The following is a 27968-nucleotide window of genomic DNA, read 5'->3' as shown; positions in this document are numbered from 1 at the left end:
AATGTAGGGTAAAAAAAAAAAAGTTACTGTACACTCAGGAACTCAACCACGTAAAGCAATATGCACAGGAGGGGATTGTTCCAAAATGTTCATAGAGTTTGGCTGTGATTTTTAACCTACTCTTTATTTTTTCCCCTGTATATTCCAAATTTCTATGGCGAGTGTGTATCATTTATAGAGTGTAAAGATAATTGTTTTTATGTTTAAAGACACCGATCCTGTGTTTATAAGGAAATATAATCTGTCAGGCCCACTCTCATTCTCTGTGGCTTTGCAATGATTACACCACTCTGCCCTCCAGAAATGGTCTCCCCAACCAAGAGGAAATCCTGCCCCAGGTGGGTCCATCCATTTACTCACATTCTGAGTATTTCTGGAGTTGGTCAAATTCTTCTGGAGTAAGGGAGACCCACCGTTCTTCACTCATCTTTAACCTGGGTGTGAGTGCTTGAGGCCAGGGATGGAGTTTTGTTCACCAGGGTGAAGCTGAGGCCCAGCCCAGGGCCTGGTTCACTGCAGGTACACGGTGGACAGGCCCTTCAGGAACCACGGAGGATGCACGTGTCTATGGCAGTAGTGGGCACGTTGGAGCAGATGAGAGAAGACCTGTGCTACTCTTCCAACAGCATGCTTCTATCCGTAGTCAAGGTCTTCAGAAATCCTTGCTCCTCCTGGGCAGAAGTAGAAAAGACATCGTGAATGGGAGGGAATACGTAAGTTGCCCTTTCTTATAAAAGAAATCCCCAGTTGTTCTCTGGGGAAAGACCTATGAGAGGCAGTGGTTCCCACGGTGGGGTGGGGGTGGATGTCTCCTCAGGGAAGTCTGAAGAGGGCTTACAGACCAGACCAGCATAACTCCAGTTGGGTGTTCTGTGTGGACAGGTGGCCATACCCTCAACTCAGGAAATTTTAAATGTCTCCCAAGAGAGGCAATAGTAGGACCCCCTGAGGGCATCCTCAAGGCATGAAAACGCCTCAGGCTGTCAGATGCCTCATGAGCAAGTAGGGACAGTACATATGTGCATGATTTGAAAGGTAACTAGTCTCTCCACCATTACTGTGGACATTCAAATATCCCCACGGCTGGCTAACATCCTAGTAACTAAAGTGGTTTTCTTTCCTCTCAGAACCATACAAAAGTGAATAGAGAGAAGACCTGCCACTGGCCCCTGTGCAGGGGAGCCTGAAGGAGGGAAAAGGGATGGGTTCAGACAGACACTTAGCATGTTTTCCTTTGGGCCCCTCCTAGCACGGTTGCTCTGGCAGTCATAACACCAGCCTCTAAGTCAGTTCAGCAGGTTGTGAAATTAATGTGATGGGCGAAGGCCAGCACTTAAAAACACAAAATAGAATAGGATACAGTAGAATGGCATGAAATGGAGCTGAAAACAGGAGTGTCTCCTTTCAGTTATACGTACACGTATATTGAGGTTTAAAAAATGTTGGAAAGCCACCAACCTAATAGGAGGAGAAATACAGATTGATGCTACCAAAGAAGAAGCTCAGTTTTAATAAAACTGGATCCATGGTGAAGGACTGGACATTGAGGCAAGTCTGGAAGCCTGGAGCCTATAAGGGATGGTGGAGGGTCTGGATGAGACGACCCAGTGAGGAGGTGGGTTTGTGCACCTCTCTGGAGAAGCCTATAGACTGGGTTGGTGTGGACTGGAGGGCTAGCCAGGAACTAAGGGAAGACACCGGAAGGAGATTGTGGCTCTGGAAGGATGACCTTCCACCAATCAGAGCTCTCCGCCAGTAGGTCGGCAGGCATGGCAAGGAAGTAAGATGCCTGCATCCCCAGGAGCATCCAAGTTCTAGCTTCTCTCCTTAAAACATCCAATTCTCTCCTTAATTAATCCACTGCTCAACTAGATTCTGCTCCTTGGCACCTGCTCTTGCTAGGGTCCCTAGTAACACAACTGTTAAATCCACCAGTCATTTTTCAGGCCTTCATTGCTTCATCCGCTTCTCTTTGCAGCCTTCGCCATGGCAGGAAACAGCCCTCTGGAAACAGTCTTATCTTTCTGAGTCTTCCTCCTCAGTCTCCTTCCACTTCTCTTGCCGTTGTTAAATACTGGCATTTCCAAAATCCCAACCTCAGCCCTCTCCTTGTTCTGTACCCCTTCTAGGAGGTACCCATTGCTGTGGCTTCAGTGACCACAGGCATGCTGCTCCAGCCCTACACTCTCCCCGCAATCCAGATCTGAATATCCAACTGTCCACTGTGACTCCCTCATGTGTCCCAAACCACCCCAAATCAGCACCTTCCCATGCCCCCAACTTGCCCTTCCTCTATATTCTGGTCATGCCCTGAGAGGAGCCAGAACACAGGCCAGAAGCCTGGGGCTCAGCTTAAGCTTCTTCCCCATCCTCTCCTGCCAAACCCAGGTGCCACGCTCAAGTGTGACCGTCCATTGTGTGTCCCCTCCCCTCTGTCAGGCCAGCTTCATTAACTCAGACCCTCATTTTCTCTTGCCCAGTCTCTACCAACAGCCTCCTGATGGATGCCGTGGTTTGGGTTTTACTCTCCTGCCCTTGGTACGCGCTAAATTGTCAACCAGATCACATCTCTCCCAGTAATAGAATTCTTCAGTGGCTTTCTATTGCCTATAGAATAAAACATGATCTTCTTTTTATGATACACAAAGCTTTTTATGATCTGCCCTCTGATTATCAGTTCAGTCCAAACATGAGGGGTGACCTTTAGAAACATTTTCCATAACACCAGGGAGTTCAGTGTTACAACTGGTGTTACTACTGCTGCAGTCGTCATTTAGTGGACGCTTACTCCACACTATATGCTTTACATGTATTTGCCCATTTAGCCCTCCTAACAACCATGTAAATTAAGCACTGCCTTCCCTATTTTTAGAGGGGGAAAAATGAGACCAGGTGTTCAGTAATAAATATGGTGAGAAGAAAGAAGGAACCCCCAAGGCTTTTAAGAATGCCTCTCTGGCCGTACCATTCTGCACACTTCTAGAAGCACAGAGTTAGCTCTAAGAGGATCAAGAGACACGCTGCCCAATAGAACACTGTGGAACTCCAAGTCAGAAGGCAGGGCTTTGAATCTTGCTCCTCCTCCTATCAGCTATTTGACATTAGACAAATTTTGTGTTTCTTGACCCCTCGTTCCTTCACCTCAAAAATGGGGGTACTAATAAAAATCTCACTGAGCTAGTGTTAGGACTGAGTTGATATATGCAAAAACCAAACAAACAGAACATCCCAAAACCTCACCTAACACAATGCCTAACACACAGTGAACTCTCAATATTTGGTTAGCATTATCCTGTTGCAAATACAACACTTAGTAATATGATTTAAACAATCAGCTGATAGTAGTTGGGTACAAAGTCTTTGTGTTGTGCCATAGATTTCTGAGCTTGGCTTCTGATCTTCTCCTGCTTGAAGCTGTTGTAATTTTGTAATAACTCATCAAACTTTTACCCACTAGTTTGAGGATCCACTGATGATTCCTGCCTGAATTAATTATTATTATGATAGAAAACTTCTAATTCTATCATTCCTTCTATATTTATTAGTTTGGATTCTACTATAAAGAAGAGCTTTCTTTTCTCTATTTCTTCATACCAGTTTACTTATATATATTTATACTACAAACAATATAAATATATATAATATAAATATGTAAATATTTATATAAATAACTTTGAATGTATGTTATATCTACATATAATACAAACTTGTTTATATTAATGGATTCTTATTTTATTCAGAGGGTTATAATCCATTATAATCTTTATTTGTTTTGATTCAAATTGTCCCAGATTTGGCCAGTAGAGACTCATTCAAGTTGATTCCCTGTTCTTTAGACATAGTCCCATCATTCTTTGAGCACATCTTTATTTTCTGTTACTACAAAATGTTTCAGTCTCACCCTGGACTAACTGAGTTCTCGTCCTGAAATCAGTCTCCAAAGTACGTACTTCTCCAAAGTACGGATTCCTTTCAAAGGAGAATGGAATTTGAAGCCAAATTTTGGGCACTAAGTGTGCTCATTGCTACTGGGGTGTCTTTGCTTTTAGGCTTTATCAGGGCCAGGGCCAAGAAATATATGCAGGTATATATACATATCTCATCTCAGGCCGGCCGGCTGGCTGGCTGGCCATCCATGTTAAAAAACCCAAGTTGATCCTCAGACCTCCAACTATAGTCCAATTTTACATTATCAACTGTAGCCTCCCTCTCATTCTGTATTTTTGAGCTCCCTTCTCCAACAAACTTTGTTTCCATTATCTACAATATATTTATTTGCTCACTCTAAAAATATACAGAAAGTGGTTTCAGAATGTTAGCTACAACACTGTGAAAAACAAAAAAGAATTCAAGATTTCTTGACAGTTCTTTTCAGCCAACAAAGCACATCCTCAAAATACTATTTTCAAAAGTTACTTAGATTAGTTCTTACACACTCCTATTCATTTTTGTTTGTATTTCATTCTAAGGTTTTTTCGTCCATTCCCAATTGATTCTTTGTTTCCAAAGTCAGAATTATATAAAAGGTATCTTCAGAGAAGCCTTGCTTCCCCCATTTCTTTTACTGTATCCATCCCTCTCCTTTCCATCTTATTCCCACTCAACCCTTACAGTTTCTAGTTCATCCTTCCTGTTTATTTTTGCACCAGTGAGCAGATACATGGATATTTTTTATTGCCCCTTCTTTAGTACACAAAAGGTAGCATATTAACAATTGTCTTTTGCACACTTTTTTTTTCACTTAACAATATATCCCATGAATCATCCCATATCTGGTCATAGAGATTTTCCTCATTTAGAACCAAATTTGATCCCAACACTTCACTTGCCTGAAAACCTTTGGTGGCTTCTCTTGAGCCCTTTTGGGTAGGCTTTTCAGCCAGCTCCATAAAAACCTTTATCTGTGGTACAGCTCACCTCCTCATCACTCGAATTCTCTCCTGCCCCACATGCTCCATGTTCCTTCCAGCAAAATCATCCTGTGTCCTCCTAGCACCTAGCAAAGTACCCGGCATGTGGCAGCATCTCAGAAACATTAGTTAATGGACTGACAAACACACCATGCCTTTAATCTACCTGGAATGACCCTCTTTCCTTCCCATAACAAACTACTACCCATACCCGGTTCTAGATTAAAAGTTCCCTTCTCTTCTATAGCTTTTTCTGACTCTTTGAGCAAACTCCGCTGTTCTTCCAGCTGCGTTCCCTTAGAACACACAGGTCCTCTAACTTCTCTGTTGTGGTGGCTGGTGGGCCCGTGCAGGAGACAGACACTCAAACAGATAATTAACACACATGATGGGAAGTGTAGTGGTACGGACATGTACAAGGAACCGGGGGGCCATCTGGTAGTAGGCATGCCAGGTGGGGGTGGAAGAGACTCCTGAAGGAGCTGAGGAGGAGCAATGAGACAAAGGTGTATTTTGCAACAATTCCACAAATACTCATTATCACTGTTGTTCCACCGTAGCTCAGCGCTTGGCTTCGTGGTGGAAGAAGCTGTACCATTTACCTCCACCAGGAGAAGTCAGGGGCCTGGCACATGGCCTGACTCCCCAGACGGTCACTGCTGACCACCACATTCGCTCAGGACGGCCCCTCTGGCTTTCTGCCTTTGGCAGAGATGGCAGCTCCCTCACGTGAGGTTTGCTCCAGCTGACATTGCTCAGCATTTCCCTTTCAGCAGCCCACTCAACACGCCCCTCTCAGAGGCTCTTTACAGTATGCACAGTCTTCTTATTACCACCCTGAATATCCTTCCTGACAGGAAAAGAAAAGGTACTAGGGTTTTCTAAATAATGCTCAGATTGGGTGTTGTCAGCCTTGGATGGGAGAAGAGTGTGTTTTATGTCCCTGTGGCTATGCCACTCTGAGCGCTTGCTTCGGCTCCCCGGGCCTCAGTTACCTTGTCTGTAAAATGAGGGGGTGGGGATAACACACCTTCTAGCTCTGCAATTTCATATCCCGGATCAAATTCTATTTGTTCTGTACAGATGTCAGCATGGAAATCACAAGTCAGAAGGAAGACAGCACATTCAATGGGTGTTGACTTGCACCCCAGGTCTCTCTATTCATCAGAATGAATCAGCCATAGCCAATTACCCAGAACAAACACCTCTTCATTCTCCTCCCTGCTCTCATAAAAGCATTAATTCATGAATATGGCATCAGATTGGGGGAGCTTATTTATGTGCACACGATGAGTTATAACAAAACCATAATGAGTACTTTTTTCTAAGGGAAGAATGACTAAAAGCTAGAAAGATAAGAACTCCTCTCTCTTCCCAGACTTGTGACGAGTCACATTTTGATAACTGTCCTATGTCTGGGCTTGTGCGCCTGCGGATCCTTCTTAAACTCTGTGACTCCTACGCTGCCTCTGGAGTTCAGTTCTAGTGTCACCTGCTCTAAGAAGCTCCCTTTAACTGCCTGGCCTGGGCTTGGCATGTCTTCTCTGCCCTTCAGTAGCTCCTCGGGCTTTTCTCCATGATGGCACTTGTCACACTGCAGTAGACTTGCCAACCCTTCCCTGTGAGACTCTGAGTTCCATCAGGGCATAAACAGTGTCTGCCTGCCAGCTTTGTGGCTCTAGCTACTGTAAGATTTCTTGGGGCTCATTTCTTGACCAGTAGAAAAGATATTCTCAACCTTTTTTGACTGAGACCATTTGCACAGAGCAAAAGATCCTACCATACCTGTTTGCATTCCCAATGGGAAAATAATTTCAATACTGAAATTCTAATTTTAATATTTAAATTGCAATTTCAATATTAAACTCTAAATTCAATATTAAAATTCTAATTTTAATACTAAATAATGCATGCAATTTTAACCTTAAAATAATGACCTGTAAATTTGTAACTATAATCTATAAACTTAACAATAGTCACTTTATTCAGCCTAGCCAATTTAGGAGTTTTTTTTTTTAACATTTATTTATTTTTGAGAGAGAGAGGGTGGTGGAGAGAGAGAGAGAGAGAGAGAGAGAGAGAGAGCGAGCAGAGGAGGGGCAGAAAGAGAAGGAGGCACAGAATCCGAAGCAGGCTCCGGGCTCTGAGCTGTCAGCACAGAGCCCGACATAGGGTTCGAAATCACGAACCGTGAGATCATGACCTGAGTCGAAGTCAGATGCTTGATGGACTGAATCACCCATGTTAGGAGCTTTTAAAGTTGTTTGAATTCATTAATGAATTGCCACTTTCACAGTATAGTTTATCACATGGGGGTCCCTCCAAAACTCATGCCCATTTTGGTCCCTTCTCCTTGAGTCTGGGCTCTGCCTACGATTTGCTTTAACCGAAGGAATGCAGAAGCGACATTGTGCCAGAGTCAGGTCCAAGCCTGAAGAAGGCCCAACAAGCTTCCGCTTTTGTGTGCTTGGGAGCATTGAACACTGTGCTTGGGAGCACAGTGGAAGGCTTCACATTACCTGGAGGAGAAGTGAGCCACCTAGCTGATGGTAAAAACTAAAGCCCCCTCTGGGCGATCCCATTGAAGCCATTCCAGCCAGCATGCAGTCACTTACGCTGTCCTTGCTGTGCTGCCAGACATGGAAGACAAGAAGCTGTTTTGGATTTTACTGCCTTAATAGACATGATGTGGAGCAGAGATAAGCTGTCCCTGATGAGCTCTGTCTGAATTCCTGATGCACAGAATCATTCAGAACAGTAAAATGACTGTTGAGCCATTAGATTTGGAGGCAGTTAGTTATGTGGTCACAGATAACCAGGGCAACTACAGAAGCACTTTTGGGTGCACAGTACATATGTACCTGTTTAGCAAGAGAATAGGCATGATTCAAGCTTGAACTGCAACCTGTTCATGTCTTAAAATCTAGTAATTGGGAAATTATAGGCCTAAAATATTTTTGAGGCAAGTGTATGTCACTACATGCTGTGAGGTTAACCAAATATCCTCCAAAAGCTAATATGATAATGATGAAGTTAAATGAACCCTAATTTCTAATTAAAAGGCAAGAATAGCAGTAGCCGAACACCACAACCAACTCAACGCAAGTCTGACACTGCAGGAAAGCAATGTCACTTTCCCGTAGGTCACAGGGTTCTAACCATCAAGCTGAGTGAGGAGGCAGTAAGTCGCTGAGTATTTAGAAGCAGCCAGACTCCACAGATAACTGAATTAGAGCTCCCTGGGGAACACAGTAAGGGGCTAATTTGAGTTTATGAACAGCAAATATGAGTAATCCCTAATAACTCATTTAATAAATTACCAGTGTATATTCCTTGTACAAACATAAAAATATAAGTCTTGGGATTGTGTGCTACCTGTAACAACTTAGAGAGGACTTGCATTTAAGGACTTTGCATCTCATCTGCACCCTCAGACTACACATAAGAATCCCTGCTCTGGGGGCAGTGTGAAAATGTCAAGCTGGACAAAGCTGTCCAGGTGGTGGGGAGCGGGGGGGGGGGGTTGCCGTGCAGGCTCCTGGGAGAAGCTGAGACCTGATACTCAAGGGGGGCTGCCTTTAGCACAGGCAGGCAGTGTCAGGCTGGGAGGCATTTACAGCCCAGGGGTATCATAGCTTGTGTGGGGGACACTTGTTCATTTAATTGTCCACCCGTTCCACACTTCACTCCAATAGTATGCCATAGCAGCAACCTCCATTTATAGACTACCACACATCTGGTGCTTTGCATCCTTCATCCGCAATAGCCACCAAACCCCGTGAGGGAGCTATTTTTTTATGCCATTTTACAGCCCTAACAACAGTCCCAGAGTGATTCTCCCAAGTTCATCCATCAGTAAGTGCCAGAACTATTATTTGTACCCAAGTCTGTTTGGTCCCGAAGCCCATGGTCTTTCCTTTCATTATGAGACAATAAAACAAGTAAGTGCCGGGCCCTGTGTTAGGTGCTGATACCATCAATAAGCCAACTATGGAGGACATAAACCCTCATCCTCAAATTGGAAGGTAAACTGGAAGCCAGAGGAAAAACCTTGGCCTGCTCCTGGGAAGCCAATAAATAGTATTTGAGGAAAATAACTACATTATATTAAACATGAACACAGAATAGAACAGAATGTAAACTATGCAGGAAGCTTGAAGTAAAACATGAGACTTCAAAAAACTTGCTCTGGCACTTGGGTCATCTCTGCTCTTTCCATGTAGGAGAATGTAGTCTTGGCTTTGCTGCTGGGGGAGCTACAGTGGAAATGCTGAAAAAATGGCCTCGCAAATAGCAACACCAAGACCTGATGTAGCTCCAGAGCTAAGGGATGTGAGGGGTGCTGGGGTGACGCAGGGAAAGGATCATGAGGGGAAATTACTACTTAGGGAAAATGACTCCTATCCGGTCTCAGGGGGCCTTCTTCCCAAAGCATTAAACACAAGTATGGCATTGAAATTAGACCAGAATTTCAATCCTGGCTCTACCACTTGCAATTATGTGACATTAAACAAGTTGTTCTTCATTTCTAAATGAAAATAATAGGGGCACCTGGGTGGCTCAATTGGTTAAGTATCCAACTTCAGCTCACGTCACAATTTCATGGCTTGTGAATTTGAGTACCACGTTGGGCTCTGTGCCGACAGCTCGGAGCCTGGAGTCTGCTTTGGATTCTGTCTCCCTCTCTCTCTCTGCCCCTCCCCCACTCACACTCTGCCTCTCTCTCTCCCTCTCTCTCTCTCTCTCAAAAATAAGTAAACATTTTTAAAAAAGAAAATAATAATAATAGTAACACATGTTTCACAGGGGGTTGGTATGAGAATTATTTGTATAATGTTTACGAGAGTCATAGCAAGTACAATTTCCTAATAGTGGTTCTTCAGGCATGATCTTCACACAAGCAGTTACTGGCACTGCTGGGAACACGTAAGAAAAGAAAATTATTCGTACATACCATAGACCTACAGAAATTTAGGGTGGCCCCGTAATCTGTGTTTTACAGAGCCCTGGAGATTCTGACACATGCCAGTGTTTTGTAACCACTGCTTTACTTTAATGTAATGGACAGGACTGAGGGGAGAAGCTTGGGATACCAGGAGCTATTCCTTCTTAAGAGGGCCCTAAAGTAAAGCAGTCAGATCTCTCGGTTCTACTTTCCTGAGATAGGAAAACATCATAGAGAAGCCAGAGCCCCATGATTGCCAGATGCCTGTTATCCTGCCTTAGTTACTAAAATTCTCATGTTATGATTTATATTCCCTACAGAATTTCCCCTTCTTTGCGATCTGGATCTGTGTTTCATATTCCTCCATTTTGTGCCAAATGTATCATCTGGAGAGGGCACAGAACAGATAACAGGCGTTCCCTACCATAAAGTGAAGGGCAAAACCCAACAAACAGAAAATCCTGAGAGGGTGAGAATATGACAACTCTATTTCATGGTGCAGTTCACTGCTGTGTCAGAAAGGAAACTGTCAAGAGCTGGGACACCACAAGACATGAGTATGCAGCTTGGCAGGTCTAGAAAAAGACAGCCTGTAAAAACACACTATGGTGTGCTGCACGCTTGTGTTGGTGTATGTTAACAATAACCACGGACAAAACCACACCAAAGAGACAACATTTGTATTTGGAACAGTGTGTGAAACCACATCTAGCTTGGAAAGGCCCAGCAGACCAGGAGGAACTTGTGGTGAGCTGGGCCATGAGCATCCTCTATTTCATTCTCCTCTCCCTCCTCTGCTGCTTACCGCTTCGCATTCTCTAATTCTCCTTTCTGTTTCTTTCCTCTCACTTCTTGCTCCCCAAGAAGCAAGAAAACAACAGCTAAACAACAGCTGAACAACAGCTACTATTTATTGAGAATCTACTGCCTGTTCTACATGAACATAATCATCAAAATAATCTTTCAGAGGAAGAATTAGTATTGCCACCATATGTAGGATCAGACTCCTTGCAGGCAGCTGAGCCACCATTTAAACCCAAGTCAGCCTGAATGCAAAGCACATACTTCTGGTTTTCAGATGTAGGAAGATAATTAAAACCATTTCTAGATTGTAAACTGCCTGAGGATCAATTTTCTGGCTCATCTGAGGAGGCCAGGATTTTGTTTGTGGAAGGGTCTTCCTCCACCAACTTCATAGAATAACAATAAATGCATGGATAATCATGCAATAATAATTAAGCACCATGGACAACGGCACCCGGGGGGTGCTTACACCTCATTCTGACTCCAGACTACATGTCCCTGCGTGGGCCTCTTCATTCCAGAGGTATCTAGGTCCCAGTTTAAGAAACACCTCATATATAATAGCTAACCTTTACAACATGCCAGACTGTTGCAATTAATTTATGTGAATTATCTGGTTGACTACTCATAACAACCCTATGAGGAAGATCAAAATATCTTGCCTATTTTAAAGATGAGGAAACTGAAGCACAGAGTTTTAAGTAGCTTCTCCTAGGTCATGTGGTTATTAACTGATGGATGCACGACTCAAATCCAGGTAATTTGATGCTGGAGGTTGTTCTTCACCAGTATGCCACGTGACACAAGATAACAGGGGCACTAAAATCACACAGCAGTACTTGGTGTCAGAGAGTCATCAAGAAAATACAAATACATCTATAACAAATATATTTTAAAATATAAATAGTCTTATTTGAATAAAGCACAGAATCTAAAACATTTCATAGGGGACTCATGAATTCCAGTTTCAGAAATACCACAGTTTGATGGAGTTTTGGAAACTAGGAAGAAAGACACATTAATTTCCCAAGAAAATCAGAGAAGGTGGAGTGGTATGGCCTGGAGCCCTTGGGTCTACTGCTGGTTCTGACATTTAGTAGCCAGGTGACTTTGGTCAACTGACTTCTACTCTCTAGACCTCAAGTTCCTCATCTAGCAATTGCAGATAGTGGAGTCGTAATACTTAGGGTTCCTTCCAAGAGTAACTCCATTTTCCTTCCAGAAATGTTAGACACCAACTCTTTGCCATGACAGCATCTGTTGCCATCATTTTAGGCTGGGAGATGTCACTTGTTTTTATATTCATTTAAATTATACTTCATTGGATAGACACAATAGTAAGATACTACTGCCACAGTATCAAAACCAGGTAATATCCTTGTTGGTGAGAAAGCAAGAAAATTGAAACTCTCCAGCAGGGTTGGTATGGAAGTAAATTAGCCAATATAGCCCTATGTATCAATAGCCTCAAAATGTCCATTTCCCTGTAATTTTATTTGTGGCCGAACTGTTCATAATAACAGAAATTCCAAACAATTTAAATGTCTCACAGTATGGGACTGCTAAATACATTTTGGTACATGCATCTAATTAAATACTCTGAAATCACTGAAATGCAGTAAAGAATTTTAAAAAATCAAATCCATGGAGAAATGTCTCATACAGATTAAATATCAACAGCCAAAATTTAGTTAAACTATTAAAACTATAACTATTTGTAATAGGTGCTGAGTTGTGCCAACCAGATCTTCTTTCGGGAAGAAGGATTTATTGCCCCAGCTATTTGAGAGTGCTGCTGGCACACAGCTCTTAGCTGTCAAACCTTTTTAGGAATTGCCTTAGCTGGAAAGAGTTGCCTTGCCTGAGGTCATGCCCCCTCTCTGGACAACCCACATCCAATTCCTGAATGATATGAAGGGGAGGGGTATAAAAGCCCAGTCTTCTCAGCCAAAGGAAAACAACCCAGCAGGGCCTTCCCAGTCCAATTTCTTCCTTTGCCAAATCCTGCTCTGTCCCTTCCCTTCCTCAAGTGGTGATCCCAAGAGCACTCCCTTTGAAACGAATAACCCTCCTGCACTGCAAGCTGCATCTCAGAATCTGTTCCCCAGGAAATTGGATCCACAACAATATGGAAATTAAGGGGAAAAAGCCTACATATTAAGTAACTTCTTGCTTAAAAAGAAAATGAAAACATGGAAGTATTACATGTCAATTTAGGAAATATGCCATTTGGTTATAACAATGCTTAAAGGACATGTGTGGCCTTAAATGGATTTCTTATAAAACCAGAAAGATGGAAAAAGGTGAACTAAACCTCAGCCCAAGAAGCCAGAAAAGGAAGAAATCTAAATAAAGCTGAGGAGGGCAGTACTAAAGGCTGAAAGTAATGGGCTTGTACCCAAAACAAGACAACTGGACAGTTCGTAAATAAGATCAAGAGTTCTTTTGGGGCCCCTGGGCGGCTCAGCTGGTTAAGCACCTGACTTTGGCTCAGGTCATGATCTTGCGGTCAGTGAGTTCAAGCCCCGCATCGGGCTCTGTGCTGACAGCTCAGAGCCTGGAGCCTGTTTCAGATTCTGTGTCTCCCTCTCTCTGACCCTCCCCTGTTCATGCTCTGTCTCTCTCTATCTCAAAAATAAATAAACGTTAAAAAAAATTTAAAAAAAAAAAGCTCTTTTATTGTTTTGAAAAAAACCCAATAAAATAAATAATTCTTTAGGGGGAGAGAAAGAGAGAGGTAGAGAGAGAAAGACTGAGGTAGAGGATGGGGAAGGAGAGGGGAAGGAAGAAAGGGTGGAGAAGAAGGAGAAAAACTGGCAATATTAGGAATGCAAAAGGGGGCATAACTGTAAGTTAGAGATTTTATTAAATTATGAAAAAATAAGACAGCAACTTTATAGCACTACATGTGAAAAACAAGATGAGAAAATTCTGAGAAAACATAAATTATCAAAAGTGACTCAAAAAGTAGAAAAACCTGGGGCGCCTGGGTGGCTCTAGTCGGTTAAGCCTCTGACTTTGGCTCAGGTCATGATCTCACAGCTCATGAGTTCAAGCCCTGTGTCGGGCTCTGTGCTGACAGCTCAGAGCCTGGAGCCTGCTTCAGATTCTGTGTCTCCCTCACTCTCTGCCCTTCCCCCCCTCTCAAAAATAAATAAACATTTAAAAATTTTTTTAAAAAAAGAGGTACAAAATCCCGACTAGTCAATAACAGATGAAACTGAATCAATATTCAAAAGTCTACTTGCCCCACTCTCCTGGTCTAGACAATATTACAGGCAAGTTCTAAGAATCATCAAGGAACAGATAATTAATTATCTTACATAAGTTGTTCCAGATGTTAAGTTACAGTATATTTTATGAGGCCAGTATAACCCAGTTACAAAAATGGAATAAGGAGAGCACAAATAAAAAATAAATTATAGACCAACCTCCTTACTAAATTAAGCAACTCCCACCATAAACCCCCCAGATTTGGTATACTATTAAAAGGACAATACATGGAGTTTATTTCAGGAAAGCAACGAGATAGATCCAAATTATAAAGCCTATATAATTCACTATATTAACACAATGAAAGAGAAATTCATATGAACATCTTAATAAATTCAGAAAAAAATATTTGATAAAATTCAATACCTAAGTATGATGGAAAAGCAAATACACACACACACACACACACACACAGGAGGCACCTGGGTTGCTCACTCAGTTAAGCGTCTGACTCTTAATTTCAGCTCAGGTTATGATCTCAGGGTCATGAGACTGAGCCCTGTTTGAGATTCTCTCTCTCTCTCTCTCTCTCTCTCAACCCCTCCTTCTGCCCCTGCCTCTAAAAAAAACAAAGGAAAGGAAAGGAAGGGAAGGGAAGGGAAGGGAAGGGAAGGGAAGAAAAAAAGACATCTCTAAGCGCATGAGAAGGTAAATGGAACATCCTTTACTTCACAATAGCTACTACCAAAACCCCACAGCAAACATCATACTTAAATGGCAAAGTATTAGAAGCACTGCCATTAAAATCAAGGACAAGATAAGGATGCACGTTATGATGTCTACTATTCAACAAACTACTAGAGGTCCTAGGCAATGCAATTAAATAAGAAATAAGAGGTGTACATATTAGAACAGAAAAGAGGAAGCTGTCATAATTTTTAAATGATAGGATAGTATAAAAACCAAGAGAATGAAACAAACTATTAAGGAATTTCAACAAAGTAATTGTATATAAAATCAATATTTAAAAAATGAATTGCTTTCCTTCACACAAGCAATAGCCATTTAGAAAATATAGAATAGAAAAAGATCTCTTTCAAAATTTTAATGAAAAGTGGAATGTTCTCAGAAATTAATAAGAAATGTGCAAGACCTTTATGAAAAAATCTATAAAAATTTACTGAAGGACATAAAGGAAAATCTGAATAAATGGAGAAATCTATTATTCGTAGAAAGGAAGGTTCAAGTTAGATCTGGTACTTACTATGTATGTGACCTTGGAAAAATTTTTAAATCTTAATCTATCTGAGCCCTAGAGTCCTCATGTGTAAAATGAGAATAATGGAATCTCCCTTATAGTTATTGTGACTATCAGAAGTAACAATAGGAGTAAATAGAATTTTAAAAAACTCAGAATCTTCTGCAACATTTTTAATAGTCAAATATATGTATGCAATCTCAAAAAAGACATATGAAAGGATGCACACAAAATATCATAATTAATACCTCCAAGGAATATATAAAAATTAGAAGTTGAGTTTCCAGTATCTGTAATGTTGTAATTATTTTAAAAAGGGGGATATATTATTTGTATAATTTTTAAAATATAAAGGAGATTCCTCTTTTCCCCACTATTTTGGTCGGCTTCTTTCTCTTTTCTCTGGCATAACCCAAATCAATCTTCTCAAAGTTTTCTTACATTGGTTAGAGATCGAAGAACATTGACTTGAAGATAGATGTACTTGAAGGTATTCATTCATACTACATATGAACGTGTATTGTGTGTGGGCTTATAGTATGAACAATGTGCATTGTATGTCTTTTTGTACTTTATGAGTACTGTATGTATATATGTGAATTTCAGTGTTTGTGAACTATGCATAGATGTATATACCACAGTTAAATACCCCTGAAATTTTCCTACACCAGAACTGTTATTCTGTACATCATAGTGTATTGTTTTTCAACTTGAAGTCCTGTTCTATCTTGTATTTATCTTTCCTATCAAGTTTGGTTAAAATAATGATGTTCAAAAGGCAATTATACTTGTACATTCACCCATCTCTTAGTATGTGTAAAATACTCTGCTAGGAGCTGTGGGGGCTTCAGAGATGAATAAGGAGTGATCTCAGTCTTCAGTGAACTGACGGTCCAAGAGGGATGCCACAAAGCTGCCATAAAAGGTATGGTACCAGGCTGTATGAGCTAAGGGCTGTGGAGCTCAGAGACAGAAGAGCTCAGGGTACAATGATGCTCATGTGGTTGATTAGGAAGAATGAATGGAGGAAAAGACTCTCATTTACTAAACACACCTGTCATGCTTAGATTGGGGACAGGAATGGCTGAAATCAAAACGTCAAGACTCCTTTTTGTTTGCTCGTTTGCTTGTTTTTGAGAGAGAGAGAGAGAGGGAGAGAGAGAGAGGTAGAGGGAGAGGGGAACAGAGGATCTGAAGCAGGCTCTTCACTCACAGCCCAGAGCCCAATGTGGGGCTCATAATCACAAACCGCAAGATCATGACCTGTGCTGAAGCTGGATGCTTAGCCAACTGAGCCACCCAGGCACCGCAAAATGTCAAGACTCCTAAACTAGGTCTAATTTAAGAGTTTCTTCATGCTATGAGATTATTTCTTACATTTTCAATTTCAATAAAAATTACAGTTAATGGATGCCTTAGCTCAAACTAATTAGGAGTGTACCATTTCATTTCCCCCCATATCTTCCAAACTCATGAGTTCTCTTCATTTGTGTGTGTGTACGGGTTGGCAGTGGGTGAGATGTCAAGGGGCAAGGCCTGTGGGCTGTAAAGGGCTTCTCCTCCTGTTTTTTCACAATACAGGTTTCTGATGAGGAAAACAACGTGCCAACAGTATCCTACACCTGGAAATCTACATCCGTCAGAAAACAGAAAAGACTATCACCCTGGAGTCCAACAAACCCAAGTCCACACCTCACCCATGACATTTCCTGGATCTGTGGTCTTGAGCACATTAGTTACTCCTCCTTAATCTCTCTGAGCCCAAGTTTTCCCAGCTGGAAAATGGAAATAGTGGTATCACCTTATAGAGTAGGATTAGACATCATGAATAGAGACTTCCTAGCACACTGCCTGGCACATAATGCTCGATGGATGCCAACTGCCTTCCCTTCTTTATCAAATGCAGGCAATTGTGCCAACATTCCCTGATATCTTAAATAAGTGCCCTCACATAGTGGAGAAAGGGGTTTAAGATGAGAGAAGGTATGAATTTAGGGATGGAAGGGAAAGATGATGCTTTCAGAGCTAGCTGTTTTAAAAGATGAAACATTATGGGGTGCCTGGGTGGCTCAGTTGGCTAAGTGTCAACTCTTGACTCTGGCTCAGGTCATGATCTCACAGTTTGTGAGACTGAGCCCCACATCAGGCTCTGCACTGTTAATGCAGTTAGTGAGTGTTGCTTGGGATTCTCTCTCCCTCTCTCTCTGCCTCTCCCCGACTTGTGTATGCTCATTTGCTTTCTCTCTCTCTATCTCTCTCTCTTTCCCTCTCTCAAAATAAATAAACTTAACGAAAAGATAAAACATTGTAAATTTTACCTTCACCGCTAAAACCAATTAGTCAATAAAGCAGAAGACTATGACATAGGCATTTTGTGGCAACTTTTGCTTGCAATGATTAGGAGTGACTGGATACATGAGCTGGATTGGGACACTGGGGGGGGGGGGAGTTGGAGAGAGCACAGAATTAGTCTTTTGGCTGAATGTATTTAATAAATCATCGCCCAATTGGAGAGGCTGGCCTCCCCGGGTGAATCACTCAACTAGACAAAAATACCCGACAGAAATCAGCCCCCACTAAAGAAGAAGAAGAAAGAAAAAAATCATTTGATTTGATTGACATTGTTTTGAACAGAGCGTGAAATAACACGCTGAGCTTAGTTTGGTCAGAAAGACATCCTGTTGCTGATGAAATCACATGCATTTATTCAGTCCTCCAACCATTTCCTAGGTGTGACTTTTAAATATATAAATAGATCTACTCTCAAACTTATCTTCCTCCTACCTCCACCTCCAAAATGAAATAACACAGACTTTCTTCACTTTTTCAATGGAAATGTCATTCTCCACATTCAGTGGGCTTGATAATGGGTATTATTTACCTTCGACCTCCTTCCTCCTCCCAAAATTTCAATACCAAATCAGAAACCAACTTAGCAATTCTTTTATATTATTTCTCAGCTCTGTTCCTTTCTTGTGATGGTACCCCAAATTTCTGAGTAATTGGCTCCATCTTTGATCTTTATAATTGCCTCCTTCCATTTCAGCCCTGTCTGCGCTTGAGTCCTTTACCCTACAAAACCCACCAGTTTCAATTATCTACTTTCTCAAGAACCAATACTTGCCTCTTACTGACTACCAGTTTGTGTTCAACTGCTTTTTCCAAGCATTCAAAGTCCTTTCTCATCTAATCTGAACTGATCTCCCACTAGTTTTAGGCAGACAGTGAAAAACCTGGGAAGAGAGATGATGATGTCATCCACTCTTTCTGCTAACAGTCGGGATTCTGGGACAAAAAGGAAGCAAACAGTGTCAATACTGGCTATCACTTTCTGGGCTACGATTCACCATATGCTCAATCTTCTACCTCCTCAGTGCGGGGGGCATGGATCTCCCTACAGGCTTATGGGGAAGGGGATTGAAGAGCCGGGATAATACCATGAATATGTCCAAAGTGTGGAACTACTGGTAAAACAAAAACAAGCAGGAGAGGGGACATGCTTGGTGACAAATACACCAAGTGTTGTATTTGGTGTACTTGTACACCTGTGTTGTATACAACACAGGCACATGTGGTTACAAAGAGTACTAGAAGCTGTATTTATGCACTGACATGTATCCATGGTCACATGGCTTTGGATCCAAAATTGGTTTATAATGGGGATTCGTGTCTCTGAAGACAGAGCACTTAGGATATCTCATGACTGAGCAGAAAAGGATGAGGAACATATGTTATATCATTGTGAGGATTTTCGACAGGCCACTTGGCCACAAGAAGGAAATGGAGGGTGCATTCCTAGCCACCACTGTTCTGGCACAAGGGAAGCCGGAGCACAGAAAGGGAACCTGTACTAGCTGAATGTCTGCGGAAAGGCTCATTTGGCTAAAAGCAGAGAATCAGACTGGTGTTTTTTTATTTCCCTTGTTGACATGGAGTAAAGAAACTTAATTGAATAATGTCCTCTGGACCTCATTCTGACCAACAGATTTTCCTCGCGTTTTCAACAGAAATGTCATTCACCACATTCAGGGGGCTTGATAATTGGTATTATTTACCTTTGACCACCTTTCTCCTCCCAAAATTTCAATACCAAATCAGAAACGAACTTGCTAGGTGAAGTAGGCATAAGAGACATCTTGAGAGAAAGAAATACTCCTAACTCAGAGGTCATGATTGTCAAAGAGAAATCTGGTTGTAAAAAAATTAAAAAAAAAAAAAAGCCAAGAATGCTAAATTTACACAAGAGGAAAAAGGAATGATTCTTAAATAAATAAAAGTGTAAGACTAATGCATGGGTTCATATCTGAAAAGGACACTTAGAAATAAAGAAAATGCATACAATCATGGAATATATAGGGGATAGGAGTCAACATGGGGGAGAAACAGGGGGACCCAAAGTTCCCTCATCCCTCGAATACAGCAGTATTGAGGCCAGAAGACTTGGAATTCTAGGATTCTGGGCTACAGAGTGACAGAAACATCTCTAGGAGCCCATGGGGACAACTTGGGGGGCCATAGGTGCATGACTGCAAACTGGGAGAGATAAAACGGGAAGCCTAGGCATGGCAGGGAGGGATCCCCTTCTGTGGAGAGACAAAAGGAAGAGAAAGAGAGGTTGTGGAAGGGTAGGATTATATTTGGACAAGAGAAAAACCATGGACTGGGGAATGGAAAAAACGGAGAAAGAACCAATTTCTACCTCATTCTAGGCTTACAAGGCTTTCTCAGGACTGGGGCCAGCCACCCTGTTTGCGTGCCTGGGGAGGAGGGGAGCCAGCCCAGGGCTCAGCAGCGAGCTCAGAGGTGCAGTCAGAGAGAGCAGTCCCCTCCTTTGAGTGTGGTGGGAAGAAGGCATATAGCCGCTCCAAGGACAAAAGACCCTGCAGGTACCCGCCAGCCAGAGGCCCTTTGTCAGCTGGCTGGGTGAAGTGACACTACTCCAGAATTGGGGTGCTCAGAGTGGGATCCTTTAAGACATCCGGGTTTGAATCCATCAGAGCGCCTGGGAGGTGCGGGAGACTGTGGACCAGGTAAAACTGGCCCACTCGCGCCTGCGCAGCACTGTGAGGATGGTCTGAAGACAGTGGTATGGGACACCAGATCCGGGTAGGAGAGACTGGGGTGTTGCCAGTTTTCTTCCCATCACCAACAAGGTGGGGCTTCAGGGGACAGGACAATGGTCCACAGTGGAGGCAGAACCTGTCTACACCAAACCACACCCCTCCATGCCTGGTAACTGCTATCTACCAGAATGAGACTGACACTGCCCGAACCAGACAGTCCCTCCTCCAGACCAGCGCAGCCACTGGTTCCTAGGCACCATCAAATATCAGTAAAGCAGTTTTGCATTTTTCTGATTTGGTTCTTGGTCCATTCTTATTTGGGGTGTGTGTGTGTGTGTGTGTGTGTGTGTGTGTGTATTCCTTCCCTTTTTTTCCTCTCATTTCTTCCCTTCTCTATTCTGGTTGTTTGGTTTGTTTAAGCAGACATTTTTTAATCTATTCTTTTTACCCTTTTTCTGTATCTCTTTTTTTTCTTTATTTTCCTCTCTCCCTCTCTCTGGATTAAGCAGTATAGTTTCTCTGATTCTCTGCCTGGTCAATTTTTTTTCTTCTTTTCTTTTTTCCCACTCCTGTCATTTTTCCCCTTGTATGGGATAAGGCTTCTTCCACCACCCCCTCCTTCTTATATTTTTTCCAGGGTTACTTCAATGAGCAAATCAAAGCACATCTGGTGGAAGGTCCAAACCACCATTAAGACTAGGGAGATAAAGCAACCAGAGTCACAACAGAGAGCACACAACACATTGCAAAACACCTCCCGAAGGGCAGGCCCTGGACAGTGTATGACCCCTTTTTAATACAGTAGTGCTCACAGGTGCAGGACACATAACAAGCTATTAAAACACATAAAGGACAGAAAACTAGCCAAAATAACAAAAGGGAAGAATTCTCCTCAAAAGAAATTGCAGGAAGAAACGACAGCTAGAGAGTTGACCAAAACAGATATAAACAATATATCTGATCAAGAATTTAGAATAATGGTCATATGATTAATAACTGGGATTGAAGAAAGCATAGAAGACAACATAGAATCTATTGCTGCAGAGATCAAGGAACTAAGAAATAGTCACAACAAATTAAGAATGCTGTAAATGAGGTGTAAAATAAACTAGATGCAGTGACAGCAAAGATGGAGGAAGCAGGGGGAGAATAAGTGAAATAGAAGATAAAATTATGGAAAATGATGAAGTTGAGAAAAAGATAAGAAAATACTAGACCACAAGAAGAAAATTATAGAACTAAGTGATTCAATAAAATGTAATAATATCTGTATCATAGGAGTTTCAGAAGAAGAAGAAGAGAGAGAAAGAGGCAGAAGGTTTACTTCAACAAATTATAGCTGAGAACTTCCCTAATCTGAGGAAGGAAGCAGACATCCAAATCTGGGAGGCACAGAGAACTCCCTTCAGATTCAACAAAAATAGGTCTTCTCCATGGCATATCATGGTGAAACTGGCAAAAGACAAAGATAAAGAGAAAATTCTGAAAGCAGCTAGGGGCAAATGGGCCTTAACCTACAAGGGCAGACACATAAGGGTAGTAGCAGAACTGTCCACTGAAACTTGGCAGGCCAGAAAGGAATGGCAGGAAATCTCCAATGTGTTGAATAGGAAAAATATGCAGCCAAGAATCCTTTAGCCAGCAAGCCCGTCATTCAGAATAGAAGGAGAGATAAAAGCTTTCCCAGACAAACAAAAACTGAAGCAGTTCATGACCACTAAACCAGCCATGCAAGGGACCCTAAGGGAGACTCTGTGAGTGAAATGCTGCAAAGACTGCAAAGGTCCAGAGACATCACCACAAACATGAAACCTACAGATAACACAATGACACTAAATCCTTATCTTTCAATAATAACTCTGAATATAAATGGACTAAATGCCCTAACCAAAAGACATAGGGTATTAGAATGGATTAAAAAACAAGATCCATCTATATGCTGTCTACAAGAGACTCACTTTAGACCTGACGACAACTTTAGATTGAAAGCGAGGGGATAGAGAACCATTTATCATGTTACTGGAAGTCAAAAGAAAGTTGGAGTAGCCATTTTTATATCAGACAAACTAGATTTTAAAATAAATACTGTAACGAGAGATGAAGAAGGGCATTATATCATAATTAAGGGGTCTATCCCCCAAGAAGAGCTAACAATTGTAAATGTTGAGGACCCCAATGTGGAAGGAAGCATCCAAATGTATAAATCAATTAATCACAAACATCAGCAATCTTATTAATAAGAATATGGTAACTGCAGGGGACTCCATTTACAGCAATGTACAGATCACCTAGGCAGAAAATCAATAAAGAAACAATGGCCTTGAATGATACACTGGACCAGATGGACTTGACAGATATATTCAGAACTTCTCATCCAAAAGCAGCAGAATACACATCCTTCTTGAGTGACACGGAACATTGTCCAACACAGATCACATACTGGGTCACAAAACAGCCCTCAATAAATATAAAAGAATTGAGATCATGCCGTGCATATTTTCAGATCACAATGCAATGAACTTTAAATCAACCACAAGAAAAAATTTGGAAAGCCTCCAAATGCATGGAGGTTAAAGAACATCCTACTAAAGAATGAATGGGCCACCAGGCAATTAAAGAAGAAATTAATAAATATATGGAAGCAAATGAAAATGAAAACATGACAATCCAACCCCTTTGGAATGCAGCAAAGGCAATCCTAAGAGGAAAATACATTCCAATCTAGGCCTATCTCAAGAAACAAGAAAAACCCCAAAACTTAACAGCACACCTAAAGGAACTAGATGAAGAACAGCAAAGAAACCCCAAGGCCAGCAGAAGAAGAGAAATAATAAAGATAAGAGCAGAAACAAACAATATAGAATCTATAAAAACCCCCACAGTAGAACAGATCAATGAAACCAAGAGCTGTTTTTTTGAAAAAATAAACAAAATTGATAAACTCCTAGCCAGACCTCTCAAAAAGAAAAGAGAGAGGATGCAAACAGATAAAATCACAAACGAAAATGGACTTATCACAACCATTCCCTCAGAAATACAATAATCAGAGAATACTATGAAAAATTAAATGACAACAAACTGGACAAATTCTTAGACACCTACACACTACCAAAACTCAAATGAGAAGAAATAGAAAATTTGAACAGACCCATAACTAGTGAAGAAATTGAATCAGTTATCAAAAAATCTCCCAACAAATGAGTTCTGGGCCAGATGGCTTCCCAGGGGAATTCTACCAGACATTTAAAGCAGAGTTCATACCCCCCCTTCTCAAGCTATTCCAAAAAATAGAAACAGAAGGAAAGCTTCCAGACTCATTCTATGAAGCCAATATTACCTTGATTCCCAAACCAGACAGAGACCCCATAAAAAAAGGAGAATTATAGGCCAATATCCCTGATGAACATGGATGCAAAAATTCTCAACAAGATACTAGCAAATCGAATTCAACAGTATATTAAAAGAATTACTCACCATGATCAAGTGGGATTCATTCCTGAGGTGCAGGGCTGGTTCAACATTTGCAAATCAATCAATGTGATACATCACATTAATAGAAGAAAGGGTAAGAACCATATGATCCTGTCAATAGATGCAGAAAAAGTATTTGACAAAATACAACATCCTTTCTTAGTAAAAACCCTCAAGAAAGTTGGGATACAAGGAACATACCTTAACATCATAAAAGCCATATATGAAAACCCCATAGCTAATACCATCTTCAATGAGGAAAAACTGAGAGCTTTCGCCCTGAGATCAGGAACATGACAGGGATGTCTACTATCACCACTGTTGTTTAACATAGTGTTGGAACTCCTAATCTTGGCAATCAGACAACAAAATGAGATAAAAGTCATCCAAATTGGCAAAGAAGAAATCAACCTTCCACTTTTTGCAGATGACATGATACTTTACATGGAAAACCTGAAAGACTCCATCAAAAAGCTGCTAGAACTGATAGATGAATTCAGCAAAGTCACAGGATACAAAATCAATGTACAGAAATCAGTTCATCAAAAATGAAGCAACAGAAAGAGAAATCATGAAATTGATCCCATTTACAATTGCACCAAGAACCTAAACTACCTAGGAATAAACCTAACCAAAGATGTAAAATATCTGTATACCGAAAACTGTAGAAAACTTATGAAAGGAATTGAAGACGACACAAAGAAATGGAAAAACATTCCATGCTCATGGATTGGAAGAACAAATATTGTTAAAATGTCAATGCTACCCAAAGCAATCTACACATTCAACACAATCCCAATCAAAATTGCACTGGCATTTTTCTGAGACCTAGAACAAACAAGCCTAAAATTTGTATGGAATCACAAAAGACCCCGAATAGGCAATGTAATGTTGAAAAAGAAAACCAAAGTGGGAGGCATCACAATCCCAGCCTTTAGCCTCTACGACAAAGCTGTAATCATCAAGGCAGTATGGTGTTGGCACAAAAACAGACACACAAACCAATGGAATGAGTACAGAACTCACAACTGGACTCACAAATGTATAGCCAACTAATCTTTGACAAAGCAGGAAAGAGTATCCAATGGAAAAAAGACAATCTCTTTAGCAAATGGTGCTGGGAAAACTGGACAGCAACATGAAGAAGAATGAAACTGGACCACTTTCTTACACCATACACAAAAGTAAACTCAAAATGGATAAAAGACCTAAATATGAGACAGTAAACCAAACCCTAGAGGAGAAAACAGGCAACAACCTCTTTGACCTCAGCCACAGCAACTTCTTACTTGACATGTCTCCAAAGGCAAGGGAAATAAAAGCAAAAATGAACTATTGGAACCTTGTCAAGATAAAAAGCAAAGGAAACAATCAACAAAAATAAAAACAACCAATGGAATGGGAGAAGATATTTGCAAATGACATATTGGATAAAGGGTTAGTATCCAAAATCTATAAAGAACTTACCAAACTCAACCCAAAAAACAAATAATCCAGTGAAGAAATGGGCAGAAGACATGCATAGACACTTTTCAAAAGAAGATACCCAGATGGCCAACAGACACATGAGAAGATGCTCAACATCACTCATCATCAGGGAAATACAAATCAAAACCACAATGAGATACCACCTCACACCTTTCAGAATGGCTAAAATTGACAACTCAGGAAACAAGAGATGTTGGCGAGGATGTGGAGAAACAGCAACCCTCTTGCACTGTTGGTGGGAATGCAAACTGGTGCAGCCACTCTGGAGAACAGTGTGGAGGTTCCTCAAAAAATTAAAAATAGAATTACCCTATGACCCAGCAATAGCACTATTAGAAATTTATCCAAAGGATACAGGAATACTGATTTATAGGGGCACATGTACCCCAATGTTTATAGCAGTGTTTTCAATGATAGCCAAATTATGGAAACAGCCCAAATGTCCATCAACTAACGAATGGATAAAGAAGATGTGGTTTATATATACAATGGAATACTACTTGGCAATGAGACAGAATGAAATCTTGCCATTTGCAACAATGTGGATGGAGCTGGAAGGTATTATGCTAAGTGAAGTAAGTCAGAGAAAGACAGATATCATATGTTTTCACTCAAATGTGGAATTTGAGAAACTTAACAGTGTCGCAGACTATGAGTCTGGAGTTCTCTCTTGTCCAGCAAGAGAGCGGACACAGAATTGAATATGAGAGAGCTAATGTCCAGGAGGAGACAAGAGTCCCGAACAGGGGTTTCGTCTCTTTATTGAGCTCACAAGATATTGCCGACATGGTGAATGTGAAGAAAACAAGACCTTACATACGTGAACGTGGAGACAACAATCAGAGAGTAATCATTAACTTGTATAAAAAGCAAAAGGTCGGGGGGACAAGTGGAGTTTGTGATCAAAGTACAATAGTATACTGGCATCAGATGGAAAGTACTTGTGATCCCATTACAATATCTCGCTAGCTAACCTTGGGCGTTTTTGCCCCGTGGTGGCAGCTTTCCTCCCTAAGCTTTTTTCCAACTCATTTATGTAAGTAGAACCTATTTCCCCCACAAACAGAAGGCCATGGGGGAAGGGAAGGGGAAAAAATAGTTTCAAACAGAGTGGAAGGCAAACCATAAGACTCTTAAAAATAGAGAACAAACTGAGGGTTGATGGGGGGGTGGGGAGGGTGGGGAAGAGGGGAAAACGGGTGATGGGCATTGAGGAAGGCACTTGTTGGTATGAGCACTGGGTGTTGCATGTAAGCGATGAATCATGGGAAACTACTCCTGAAGCCAAGAGCACACTGTATACACTGTATGTTAGTTAACTTGACAATAAATTAAATTAAAAATAATAAACAATAAAATATATTAAAAATCATGCAATATATAGAAAGATGGCACAAATTTATACAAATTACATCATTAAAAAGTAGCTCAGAATGATCTGAAATTACTAATACAAACAGCAACAACAAAAACCACTATGTTGGCAAAAAAAAAAAATTTGGATGAAGTTTGGGAAGTGGACTGAGTGGACTGGTTAATTTCTGAACGATAAGAGCAAAGAACAGTTTGGTCTATTGCTTAGGAACAAGGATGACCAGGAGAACTTTCAGTGGTTACTGAACCACTTTTATTGATCTCTGAAGAATTTTGGAGAATAACAACAGCAATAATAAGAAGCCAAAGGTCTAAAAACAAGCTTATTTAATCTTATTTTCATTAGCAAAAAAGTGGAAGAATACAGATTCTACAAACTACAAATAGTGTGACCATAATATTAATCTTAGCCAAGAATCCAAATCATATTTTAAAAGGATTTTAAAATAAAAATCACAAATAATTCCACTACCAACTACAACCAGAATTAACATTTGGCTGTAAATTCTTTCTAGAATTTCCCCGTGAATAGATGCATGCCCTTCTTTTGTTTTTAGGTTTTGACCTTTTTATCTCTTTTTTACTCCTTTCACTTAACAGAATATGGTGACTATTATTTGGTGTTACTAAACATTCTCTTACATATACTATCGTTTTCCATGGCCACCTAGTACATTCTACACATACATATTTCATTATATAAATGAACCATAATTTATGAATTGTCCCCCATTTTATTTTTATTACTCATTTCTAATATTTAGATACTATGACCGTTATTATTTCTGCTTTGAGGAATTTCCTGAGGTTTTATCTGTAACCTAATATACAACTGATTTTTGTAAATGTTCTTTGAACCCTGAAAAAAATTTTCATTCTCTGTATTTTGGATATTATGCAGCATATATTCAACGTCTTTTTTTCCTTAATTTTTTTTAATGTGTATCTTTGAGAGACAGAGAAAAACAGAGCATAAGCAGGGGAGGGTCAGAGAGAGGGAGACACAGAATCTGAAGCAGGGTCCAGGCTCTGAGCTGTCAGCACACAGCCCAACGCCAGGCTTGAACTGAAGGACTGCAAGATCATAACCTAAGCCAAAGTCAGACGCTTAACCAACTGAGCCACCCAGGCACCCCTCAATCTCTTTTTTTTTTTTTACATGTTTATTTATTATTATTTTTTTTTTTTTGAGAGAGAGACAGAACACAAGCAGGGGAAGGGTAGAGAGAAAGGGAGACACAGAATCTGAAGCAGGCTCCAGACTCTAAGCTGTCAGCACAGAGCCCAACGTGGGTCTTGAACCTACAAACTGCAAGATCATGACCTGAGCCGAAGGCGGACGCTTAACCCACTGAGCCACCCAGGCACCCTGTAATTATTCAATCTTCATTCAGTATTCATTATATTACACAATTCCTGTATTTATATTATTTCTTGTTTGG

At 40.9% G+C, this 27968-nt stretch overlaps 1 protein-coding gene across 8 annotated transcripts in view; it reads right to left on the bottom strand.

Moving 5' to 3' along the window:
* The window catches only part of DGKG (diacylglycerol kinase gamma), a 213148-nt gene that overhangs the window by 169195 nt on the left and 15985 nt on the right, over positions 1 to 27968 (bottom strand). For all 8 annotated transcript variants that reach the window (XM_053221105.1, XM_053221103.1, XM_053221098.1 and 5 more), the window contains exon 2: positions 361 to 671. In XM_053221105.1, coding sequence (XP_053077080.1) covers positions 361 to 427 — 67 coding nt within the window. In that variant the 5' untranslated portion in view covers positions 428 to 671. The remainder of the gene's footprint in view (positions 1 to 360; positions 672 to 27968) is intronic.

This window comes from Acinonyx jubatus, chromosome C2, assembly GCF_027475565.1.
Source record: "Acinonyx jubatus isolate Ajub_Pintada_27869175 chromosome C2, VMU_Ajub_asm_v1.0, whole genome shotgun sequence".
Classification (NCBI taxonomy): domain Eukaryota; kingdom Metazoa; phylum Chordata; class Mammalia; order Carnivora; family Felidae; genus Acinonyx; species Acinonyx jubatus.
This window is presented reverse-complemented; position numbering and strand designations above follow the sequence as displayed.